Raw genomic sequence first — 12,108 nt, 5'->3', positions numbered from 1 at the left:
ATCCTTTATGCACACATTGTAGTAAGCATTATTGGGTAAAAAAAATACAAATAATTAGACAATTTCATTGGCTTGCATAAATAATCATTTAACGTGTTTCCACTTAGCCTAGATTCTATAAAAATGCATAAAAGTTTGCGCTGGAGTTGTTGGAGTTGGCAACGTTGGCATTATTGGAAAATATTGCTAATGGCCAAATTCATTGAGAGTGCATTTTCCGTGACCATTATGTTTTTTGGCCCATGATGATGACTGGCTTATAAACCGTTTTAGATTTCCAAGAGCATAAGAGGATAAGAAAACAAGCTGAGCGCGTGACGGGTGGCTTCTTGGTAACTCATTTAAAGCATTTAAATGAAAGCATTTATTATCCATCTTAGAATAATACAATTTAAAACATGGGTAATTAAATGCTACGTGTATATAATATTAATAATAATAATAATAATTATTAATTAATAATTATTAATTATTATTCTAACATTATACTCTGCATAATTGTGGGAGGAGTCGTGGCAGGTGTGAGGTTTTCGTGCATTTGCGCTTGATTTCAAGTTGATTGCGATGTACTAAGAGAGAGTACGTGGGATTTTGTCTACGCACGTTTTGATAAATCCGGATTTTTTTGTGCGTACGGAACTTTTTAGGTCTGAGCGTACGGAACATTTTAGTAGGAAGTCCACGCAAGTCTTAGTACATGAGGCCCCAGGGGTTGACATTGTCGTGGTGAACAGCTTCATCACCAGCATCCATATACACATATTGTAAACCCCAATAATAACAGGTGTTTTTTTTAGTTCTGCAAACTCAAGTAACCCCTCCCTTTCCAGTCCTCTCTGTAGAGATTATCCAGGTGCATCATAACAGATCCAACTGAACAAAACACTATCACCTAAACCTCATTGTATTTTTTTTTTTTGTTTACTTTACAATACAAAGTTTCAACTTTTCTATATATTTCTGGTCTGCAACAATCTGCCCTCTTTTCAAGACTGCCACATCTGTTTATCATGTACATATTTTGAATGTCTTGTTTTTTTTTAAATAAAATATATACTAAATATACCAAATATACATATATAGTGGATGCACTTGGTGAGCAGCAGTCCTTCCACATTGGTGACCAAGTCTTGCCCATTATTGTGAACTGAAAGGCATATTAATGACTTCATTGGTTGGTTGATGCAGTTTGACAGAGTTGAAGTCTCTTTTCGTGGAAAAAGAGCCGTGGGAATTAAAGGCATTCGTGACCAGGCTGTGGGGGGACATGCTTCTAAAGCAGACCTGGGCATTGTAAGGCCCTCGAGCCACAACCGGCCCGCTGACTATGAGATGATGATGATAAATTATAAGGGAATAGTTAAATCTGTCGCGCTGTCCGCACCAAAAACATATATAATCCCGATCTAATCAAATAATATACACCAGGAATACAACTAGCGCCAGACTACAATAATAATATAAATAATATAATACAATATTATAAAACTTAGTTTGGTTAAATAAATGAAGATGAGTAAGGACCTGTAAAGTTAATCGAATATTGTCAAATATAAAGGAAAGTTTGAGGTTTTGATGAGCTGTTTCAATGACTTGAAACTGAAACTAACTGAAACTGAAATTTTATTATCCTGCACACTATCAGAAAGCCTTTGATTGTGTTTTAAATGAGTTTTTATTTTATATTAATTATTGTTTTATTCATCTGAAATATTTTATTGATTAAAAAGATATACATTCTTTATTTTTTATGTATCCAGTTTAATGATCTTTTTGAAGTGTCCTATTTTTCCTTTTCTGCGTATATATTTTATTCGTCTATAGTAAATATGTAGTAAATATAAGTAAAATATAGTAAATCAGTTTTTAGTTATTTCTAATCAACACCCACCCCCCACGATATCATCGTCCATCGCGATGTTTCCCTGTAAATACACTCAAAATTATTGATTTGCTTTGTGTCACACTGCAAGAGTGTGACTACTATGTTTATAATAATAGCAGAAGGAGAAGAGATTTAATCAAATGTTTTATGATTAAAAATATATCACCTGTCTATAGAGTTTGCTTGCTATCCAACTTTATTGGGTCAAAAATAAAACTGAGGCACAAAAGATTACTAGGCAAATAACTTTAAATCAATTTTTTTAGTGAAAATGTAGAGGTGGGTAACCCAGGTCCAGAAAGTAAAAATGCCACCCAAGGGCTTTGTACCAACCCCCTGAGCGGCTCTGCTGCAGATAAAAAAAAAACCTGGGATGTATTTTTACTCTCTGGACCTGGGTTATCCACCTGTAGTATTTTCCTGATGATTTAGTTTTTTTTTCCCGGGTGCATTGTACAATCTTACCTGGATTTATTACAAGTCACCATACTTGCATCGATTAACCCCAACCCCGATAATCAACAAGACACAGTACATACTTCGCAGAACACCGAGAAATTTCATAATTACATTGTAGACACAGTACACTGTCATGCATTATGCAGGGGCAGTGGAAATGATCAAGATAACAGCGGTAGGCGACTCATCGGGACTCGTGTGACGCTTACTGGGGGCAAATGAGATGATCACCACTGCACATGCGTACATCTCCGACACCAGCAAGTTGAACCCGCTGCAAGAATATCCCCTCACAATACACAGAGGGTGTCTTACTCGTGTGGGGAATGCCACTGGACTTGAGGATGACAACTGTTGGACATGTCAGAGGAAGAAGCCGCCCAGGGGCCTTATCTGCACATGTACTAAAGGATGCTATCACTCGAGCCCTCTCCCTGACACCCCAGTTCAGCCTAGGGTGCGTAGCCGGATTCAGTATCCACGTAATCTTCACCGCATTTCTAACAAGCGATTACATACTGAGGAGTAACGGTTTACTATACGTGGGGTTTATTGACAAATATCTTTCAGTTATGATTACTTATCTTAGTATCTATAATGACATAATCATTGTGTGAAACCTTGTATTCAATATGCATAACCAATACTCACATTGTATTTTACACGCATTTATATAAAAGATTAACCAATAATCACAATATATTCTTTATAGTAAAACACTGTTTGATCAAGCATGTGACTAACACAGATTCTATTATGACAAATTAACCCACATGATACATAAGGCATTTACTAACACATAGGATTTAGTATATGGCGGACTAACCACGCGTTACTAACACATTAACATATAACATATGAGATGTAGCTCAGGCTTGAAGTATTTTGTTTACTGCATGACCCTAACTAACGGTCATCAACTCGACTGGTACGGGGCTAAATTGCTACAGAAAAGGCTCTTAGATCAAAGCGGCCTTTTGGTGAGTGAGTGCCTCCCTAAAACCTCTGCTTCAAAGCGGGGGGTGACGCACACACACAGATAGTGCCATGATGTTCCATTCTGGAAGAACACAGTCAAGGTCAAACACTAGTGGTCCAGTCAGACACGTGAAACTTGAGTACTAACACGTGAAATTACGCATGCTAACATGAGCTAATCGTTAGTAACGCCTCATCAGCAGGTTTCACGTCATTTGGGGTATAAAACATGGAGTCAGATCAGAGGGGGGTCAGAACTTATGCTGGGACGGCTGTTAGACGGTCTTTTCATGTGTGGGTTCTCCTGAATATTCAGCACTTTGTAATAAATACTTGGTTTGCTTTCAACTTCACTCCACCTGTCTGACTCTCTCTATCAAACGAATACGCAGGGGAGTTTTACCCCGGACGAGAGGTGGGGGTAGCCCACCTTTCATTTTCTTTTCTACAACAATACCATTCTTGGATTACCAGGATTCAGGCAGTTGATCATACCCCCCTGGAGCACAGAGCAACAAAAGTCCTGAGTGTTCACCAACTCCTGATCGATCATAGGGCAAAGTTTTAGTTGTAATGTAAAAATCTTGAAGACTCTCGCAATCGAGGATCATCTTTGCACTTTTTGTTCAATACTTAACTGGCCGGTGTTTTCATTCTTTAACCAAGTGAGTTAGTGCCGCTCTCTACTATTTTTGTTAATGTTCTGGCATTGTAATTGTTTGAGGCAGGATCCACTGTTCGAGCTCAAAACCTGCTCCAATCCTTCCAAGGCGATGCCAAATTTTCAAACCATGAGCCAGATATCCGACAATGTTTTGTTACAATATTTTAAATAAAAAAGAAAATAGTTTTGATTAGCAGAACTCGACAGAACATCTGGGGCTGCTTGCCCGGATTCAGTGCTTGAAACAAGCCGATCTCCGGGGCTTGTATCGCGGCTTCAGTGGCTGGAATGACTCGCTCGCCAGCACCGTTAACCCGGCTTTTGGCTTTAAGCATAGCTAAATCGGCTCGTTTCACGGCACTGAAGCGGACCCAACAGCAGCTCGTTGGAGGATGGTGACACCATGTTAACAGTGCCCGGCTGGGTTTAGCCTAATAGTATATTATAGGTGTAACCTGGATTATTAATATTATTATTTAGATAAATTCAAAGCTTGGCTTTTAGCATAGCTAGCTAACTCTCCTGCTGTCCGTGTTTTAAAAAACAGAGCTAACTTCTTGTAAGTCAACTCCTCTTGGATTACGAGAAAGAACTGGACTTTTAGTCTCACATACGTGGAGGCGCGAACGAAGCCTTTATTTTACGAAGTTATTTTATAAACTTCAATTTTTTTCTTTAAGTGAACTTATTTAGTCAGACAGTTATTTGTTGTAATGTAAATGCAGTAAAAAAAATCAAGCACGTTCAAGCATTTTCTCCAAAATTCCAGCACTTTCCAGGCCTGGAAAACAGAATGATAAATTCAAGCATTTTCCAGGATTTCAAGCACCCGTACGAACCCTGTTAGTTGCAGGCTAAGATTTCTTCTCCACTCCTAACAACTACAACATTTACATTTTTAAAGACTAAGTTATGCTAATCTAACATCTGGAGCAAACACTGGCAGTGCCCTCGCTCAAACTTCGTACGACCTTCCCTTCTTCAGCACTGAACTCCTACTGTAACTACCCTAAAAACTGAGCTCTGTCTCACGGAGAATGTCCTGGAATATCAAACATACAGGAAAACATAACATGGAATTCAACAAACATTATCCCTGAATAAGGTTCATTTTGCTGAATCTGTAAATTCCATTGTTAAATTCAGTTCATGTTTGTTTCTGGTGGAACGTGTCCCAAGTGACAAAGTGAAACATTTGTGTAGGATAAGGTGTTCTGTCCGAAAGATTTACGATTTGCGCTTTTAATTGCCTTCAAACTGATTTGAGATGGAGTTTCTATCCTGTGTGAATGCGCTGGTGTTTTTTTAGTTTACTGTGTTCAGTAAAACTCTTCCCGCAGTCTGTGCAGTGATACGGTTTCTCTCCTGTGTGAATGCGCTGGTGTTTTTTGAGATTACTCTGTTCAGTAAATCTCTTCCCACAGTCTGTGCAGTGATACGGTTTCTCTCCTGTGTGAATGCGCTGGTGTATTTTGAGTTTACTGTGTTCAGTAAAACTCTTCCCGCAGTCTGTGCAGTGATACGGTTTCTCTCCTGTGTGAATGCGCTGGTGTATTTTGAGTTTATTGTGTTCAGTAAATCTCTTCCCACAGTTTGAGCAGTGATACGGTTTCTCTCCTGTGTGAATGCGCTGGTGTTTTTTGAGATCACTCTGTGTAGTAAAACTATTCCCACAGTCTGTGCAGTGATACGGTTTCTCTCCAGTATGAATGCGCTGGTGTATTTTGAAATGACTCTGTTTAGTAAAACTCTTTCCACAGTCTGAGCAGTGATACGGTTTTTCTCCTGTGTGAATGAGCTGGTGTCGTTTTAGATGAATCTGTTGAGTAAAACTACTTCCACAGTCTGAGCAGTGATAAGGTTTCTCTCCTGTGTGAATGCGCTGATGCAGTTTTAGAGTCCCCGGTCTATTAAAACTCTTCCCACAGTCTAAGCAGTGATACGGTTTGTCTCCTGTGTGAATGTGCTGGTGTGTTTTGAAATGACTCTGTTGAGTAAAACTCTTTCCACAGTCTGAGCAGTGATACGGTTTCTCTCCTGTGTGAATGTGCTGGTGTGTTTTGAAATGACTCTGTTGAGTAAAACTCTTTCCACAGTCTGAGCAGTGATACGGTTTCTCTCCTGTGTGAATGCGCTGGTGGTTTTTGAGAGTACTCTGTTTAGTAAAACTCTTGACAGAGTTCTGATGTTTCTCCATGTCGGGACTTGGCTTCATTTATCTGGTAAATGCAGCAAACTGTTTCTGCGTGTTCTGGAGATTCTTCAGGATGGCTTGTGCTTCACCTCTTTCAGCAGTTTAACATTGCACTTTGATAAATATCCTGGTTGTCGGTGATGAATTTCAGGAGAATATTTTCATTTCTGAAAAACACAAACAAAAATGCCATTGAATATAAAAAGCAGGTCAATAAACTGAAGAGAACTGCCTAAATCAGTTACACTATACAGACAAAACTACTTGGACATCTTCATATTACCATAAAAGGGAGGTGCTGGTGGTCTTCCAGCCACCTGTTTAGTGCCTTTATAAGGACTGCCCACTGTTCAGACACTCTTGATTCTGTTCTGCTCTCATAAGAAACTGAGAACTTAAGGAAAGAAAGAAATAAAGAAAGAAATAGTGATGTTGCCCCTTAATCTTAAGCTTTGAGGCATGTGCCGAAAAAACAACACGCATTACTTCGAATCACAGTGCCGATGCTTGATTCGTTCTACATTGATCACGTGACCAATGCTGTCCAAAGCCTTTTCCTTTACATTAATTTATAAAAGATCCCATACATATTAACTAAACCTGATTTTTTACAACTCCTGATAACAGTTCATTATTTTCCACCACATTAGGTTCAGGCTAACTTTTTTGTATATGTAGATAAAATCCTTTAAACAAAACAAAACAAAAAACACATATGAAAATTTGGTGAGAAATGTAAATGTTATTGTACTTTTTACCCAGGAAAACTGCAGCTCCACATCAATGGCTTAACTGATTTGTTTACTAAATCAATATTGCGTACATGGTGGCATATCACAGCATCGGGTCGAAGCTCAACTTCATCTGCAGAGCCGAGAGCAGCAGAAGCTCTACACCAGCAGATTCAGAGCAGCAGCTCCAAGACCTGCTGCAGTTTTACAGAAGCTAATGTTACTCTAACTAAAGCCTGTAAACCAGCTATCTGAACAAAATGTGTATTGTTTTTATTTTACATTACCTCTCTCTATCTAATAAATTAACATTTTCCCTGAATTTTTCATTCCACCTTAAATATCATCACTTCTTATTAGTTGTCCTGGAAATGTAGCTACACATCTAGTGAATAATAACTTTAACATTTCACATGTAGTGTTTTCTTTTTCCTGAGTATGTAATATTATTAGCAGTGAGGCCGGTTTGAAATGTATATGCTTTAGAGAGAGAGTGACCTCTCGACCCACTCTCATGTTTTTACGTTCTAGAAATGAGATCATTTTACGTTCTCCTTCTTCAAAACAAAGTAAAAAGCCTGTGAGATAAAAAAAAGTATTTGTGTAAAAAGTCTGTGATTTGTCTTCAGATGGGAAGAGTCAGACTTTAGTCTGTTAAAAGTCTTGTAGTCATGTAGTTGTACGGACAGCATAACACAGACTACACTGCTCAACATCACCAGACTGAAAGAGTTTTCACCTGTTTAAATACTTTGATTTGATTTGAAGATATTTTGATACTTTGAATGGTCCTCTGTGAAGAAGAAGAATAATCCAAATCGTGATCTGACCGGAGCTCTACAGCCAGTGTCATATCTTTGATAGTCCCCTCACATTCTGTACTGCTCTGCTGTGAGGTCAGTTCAGTGCGCTGTAGCATTAGCTAAACGCTAGCATTAATCTAATTACGAAACTTAAATGATCTTGTAATTCAGAGGATCTAGTGATGTTCAGGAGGAAAATGTACACAGATTAAAACGTACAGAATCCTAAACATGTGAATTTAGCACATAATGTGATAGAGACGAGTTTTTACAAAAACAGTTCAGATATGGAACCCCAAATATGGAAATAAACAACATGTCACTGACTTCAAAATGACACAACTAAAAAGGCCTATAGGCTCTTTTCACGCGGCTGCCATTTCTAATTGAAAGTGAGCCTGTGATGGGAGGAGGTAGAGTCCACACTCAACAATGGTGTGGAGCACATATCTTCAGCTCTTACCACATTTAACCACCAACAATCTATAAAAAAGGGCTGAAGAGGGATGTTTATTAACAAGAACAGTTTTGTTAAAAGGATACAGCAACTGTATAGAGGAGTACATCACTAATATTGAAGAAGTGTTAAGGTTTTAGCCAACATTAGCTAACCTCGCTAATGCTAGCTAGCTGGCGCTAGCCCGACTCTCCAAGCCCGATGAACAGTGCTGCTAATGCTGCTAACCCGACTCTATAAAGCCTGGTGAACATTATGTAACTATATAAATATATCATTCTGGAAACCTTAGTTCCTTAAAAAAAATTAAAAAGCATTAGCAGCACTGTTGACACGTACACTAGGTAACCTAGCTTTAAATTATAAGTTATAACTAGCTAACCTAGCTTTAATTTATTAGTTATAACTAGGTAACCTAGCTTTAATTTACAAGTTATAACTAGTTAACCTAGCTTTAATTTATTAGTTATAACTAGGTAACCTAGCTTTAATTTACAAGTTATAACTAGTTAACCTAGCTTTAATTTATTAGTTATAACTAGGTAACCTAGCTTTAATTTACAATTTATAACTAGCTAACCTAGCTTTAATTTACAAGTAATAACTAGCTAACCTAACTTTAATTTATTAGTTATAAATAGGTAACCTAGCTTTAATTTATTGGTTATAACTAGGTAACCTAGCTTTAATTTATTAGTTATAACTAGGTAACCTAGCTTTAATTTACAATTTATAACTAGTTAACCTAGCTTTAATTTACAAGTAATAACTAGCTAACCTAACTTTAATTTATTAGTTATAAATAGGTAACCTAGCTTTAATTTATTGGTTATAACTAGCTAACTTAGCTTTAATTTACTAGTTAGAACTAGCTAACTTAGCTTTAATTTATTAGTTATAACTAGGTAACCTAGCTTTAATTCATAAGTTATAACTAGTTAACCTAGCTTTAATTTATTAGTTATAACTAGGTAACCTAGCTTTAATTCATCAGTTATAACTAGCTAACCTAGCTTTAATTTATTAGTTATAACTAGGTAACCTAGCTTTAATTCATAAGTTATAACTAGTTAACCTAGCTTTAATTTACTAGTTATAACTAGCTAACCTAGCTTTAATTTACTAGTTATAACTAGCTAACCTAGCTTTAATTTACTAGTTATAACTAGCTAACCTAGCTTTAATTTACTAGTTATAACTAGCTAACCTAGCTTTAATTTACTAGTTATAACTAGCTAACTTAGCTTTAATTTATTAGTTATAACTAGGTAACCTAGCTTTAAATCATAAGTTATAACTAGTTAACCTAGCTTTAATTTATTAGTTATAACTAGTTAACCTAGCTTTAATTTATTAGTTATAACTAGGTAACCTAGCTTTAATTTACTAGTTATAACTAGTTAACCTAGCTTTAATTTATTAGTTATAACTAGGTAACCTAGCTTTAATTTATTAGTTATAACTAGGTAACCTAGCTTTAATTAATAAGTTATAACTGGCTAACCTGCAGCATTAGCAGCACTGTTCACAGGGCTTGGAGAGTCGGGCTATCTCTATACAGTAACTGTATCCTTTTAACAAAACTGCTCTTGTTAATAAACATCCCTCTTCAGCCCTTTTTTCTAGATCGTTTGTGGTTAAACGTGGTAAGAGCTGAAGATATGTGCTCCAGAACTGAACATTTACATTAATTAAATAATCAGAACCACAACATACCTGCACATACACAACAAAAATAATCCCAGACGATTATTAAGTATCTGAAACTGCACATATATCTATAAAATATGAAACAGAAGTAAATACAGCACATGAACACACATTTTCAGGCTCAGTCACATGTAGCGTTTTTAGTGCTGAAACGGCTGTACCTCAGAGCTGATAACCCGACCGGGGCAGAAATAATTAATTATTAGGCAAAATATGCTTCAATACCCGCTAAAAATGCACAGAAGAGTGACTAGAACTGACATAAGAGCTCATATTTTCTCTCAAAAATACTTATTTTTGCTTAAAACAGCACTTTTTCAAAGAGCTCCTCAGCTCTGTTTACCTCCTGCGCTGCATTCAAGCTCCTCTGGAGCTACGGGGGCCGCGGAGGGACAATTAATAAATAAAAGCACGCAGTTCTCTTGTTGGTGCAGGGAATTGTAGTTCAAAATAAAATCACAGAAAAATAAATTACCTTTTTACTGTTACAACACATCAACCAACCTCCAACAAGAGAGAGAGAGAAACTTCTCCATACCTTCTGTAGTTCAGCTGATCTTCCTCCGGCGCTCCAGCTACAGACCCCGGAAGCTCAGCCTCATCCAGGTTATGTAGAGCCCCGCCCCCTCCCCCGCTACATCACATTATACCCCATCACCGCTAGAGGGAGCCCGCGAGAGAGTCCTCAATGCATGGAGCTGAATGGAGCTAAACAGCTAAAACTCTCATTTAAAACACTGTTTAACTACTTCTCTGGAGTTTACCTTTAATTTTACAAAGTAGAACAAAGTATTTAACTGAAATAGGAAAGAAAATGTGCCTCTATATTTCCATTTTCTACAACAAATGTTTTATTCAGTAGATTTACTAGCATTACTGCTACTGATGCAGGAGTTACACACAGAGCTCGTTTAAAATAATTAAAACTGCAGTTCATAAGCTTTAATAATTATCTCTGTGGTGATTAAATAGTTTTAGTTCTATTTTTTTTAATAAGTACAATTCTTACTGTATAATGTTTCAAACATTTATAAATTATTATTTTGCTATTCCAGTTCAAACCTTTTTTTATCTAAATGTCATTTAAAATATTATGATTACATTTTCTTTACATTTACCTTCTTGATGTCCTGCAGATTCTTGAAAAGGAGATCGTACTGCAGCAGATCTTGTTTGTTGCTCACCTTGTCTAAAGTCTTTCTATTTATGTATTCTGAAAGCTTTCCATAAATTGAGGTCATTCACAGCTCCTCCCTGTAAAATCACTCTCTGACATCACAATGGACCATCCTGATTTCTGTATAGAAGGGTACTTCACACTTATAAACGCATTTGAAATTTCATATGCAAATATCATTTTAAAATTAATAATTATAAAAATAAAAGGATTTGTTTAAGAGTTCAGTGTCAGTGTCACAATTGGTACTCTAAAACAACAGCACTGATCTTTCCATTGTAATTAGTAAGTGTTATTTGTTGGAGTTTTACAAACAGACAATCTCTATAGAGGAAAAAAAAAACTCTGCTCTGAATCTCAAGCCACTTGACAGTCTGAAATGTATAAAAACGTATAAACATTTTTTTTATTCTAAAAAGTATCAAACATTTATAAATTATTAAAAAAAAAAAATTTTGAAATGTTTAATACTTTATAAAATATTTTTTTATTAATTTCATCTATTTCAACTATTTAATTCACAGCAGAGATAATTATTAAAGCTTTTAAACTGCAGTTTTAATCATTTTAAACAAGCTGTGTCTAACTCCAGCATAAAGGGGTAAGTTTTCTTTCCTATTTTAGTGAAATACTTTGTTCTACTTCGTAAAATTAAAGGAAAACTCCAGAGAAGTAGTTATACAGTGTTTTAAATGAAAGTTTTAGCTGTTTAGCTCCATTCAGCTCCATGCATTGAGGACTCTCTCGCGGGTTCCCTCTAGCGGTGATGGGGTATAATGTGATATAGGGGGGGAGGGGGCGGGGCTCTACATAACCCGGATGAGGCTGAGCTTCCGGGGTCTGTAGCTGGAGAGGAGGAAAAGCAGAATCAGCTGAACTACAGAAGGTACTCTCTCTCACACAAACTCTCACTCACTCTCCCTCAAAGGCAAGTGAGCGCTGGATGTTAATCTACACAGATTTCTCTCCTGAAAACTGTATATTTGGGTGTTAAGCGCTTCTGTTTATTTACAGTAAGCTTAGATTTACATATTCTTTCAGCACTAAGGC

The 12,108-nt window shown here is 36.7% G+C and overlaps 3 protein-coding genes across 9 annotated transcripts in view; 2 read left to right on the top strand and 1 right to left on the bottom strand.

Annotated features, from left to right (window-relative positions):
* LOC111197413 (zinc finger protein 239-like) overlaps nt 1-12,108 on the bottom strand; it is a 414,061-nt gene that overhangs the window by 176,432 nt on the left and 225,521 nt on the right. The window contains exons 1-3 of one of the 5 annotated variants that reach the window (XM_049477307.1): nt 10,420-10,462; nt 6,464-6,574; nt 4,598-6,347 (exon numbers count right to left, since the gene is read on the bottom strand). The exons of 1 other annotated variant lie outside the window; for it this stretch is intronic. In XM_049477307.1, the coding sequence (XP_049333264.1) occupies nt 5,263-6,201 (939 nt within the window). In that variant the 5' untranslated portion in view covers nt 6,202-6,347; nt 6,464-6,574; nt 10,420-10,462 and the 3' untranslated portion in view covers nt 4,598-5,262. Of the gene's footprint in view, nt 1-4,597; nt 6,348-6,463; nt 6,575-10,419; nt 10,487-12,108 lie in introns of those variants that run through there. 3 more of the 5 variants (XM_049477306.1, XM_049477303.1, XM_049477308.1) reach the window with 3 other exon arrangements.
* LOC125801382 (zinc finger protein 239-like) overlaps nt 1-12,108 on the top strand; it is a 211,583-nt gene that overhangs the window by 24,798 nt on the left and 174,677 nt on the right. The gene's annotated exons all lie outside the window — the stretch shown is intronic.
* Nucleotides 1-12,108, top strand: part of LOC125801301 (zinc finger protein 271-like) — a 211,575-nt gene that overhangs the window by 24,790 nt on the left and 174,677 nt on the right. The window contains exon 1 of one of the 3 annotated variants that reach the window (XM_049477806.1): nt 11,882-11,944. The exons of the other annotated variants lie outside the window; for them this stretch is intronic. The gene's annotated coding sequence lies outside the window, so the exon portion shown is untranslated. Of the gene's footprint in view, nt 1-11,881; nt 11,945-12,108 lie in introns of those variants that run through there. 3 annotated transcript variants of the gene reach the window in all.

The sequence above is a fragment of the Astyanax mexicanus genome, chromosome 4 (genome assembly GCF_023375975.1).
Source record: "Astyanax mexicanus isolate ESR-SI-001 chromosome 4, AstMex3_surface, whole genome shotgun sequence".
Lineage (NCBI taxonomy): Eukaryota > Metazoa > Chordata > Actinopteri > Characiformes > Acestrorhamphidae > Astyanax > Astyanax mexicanus.
The sequence above is the reverse complement of the archived record's forward strand: the minus strand, read 5'-3'. Positions and strand labels throughout refer to the sequence as shown.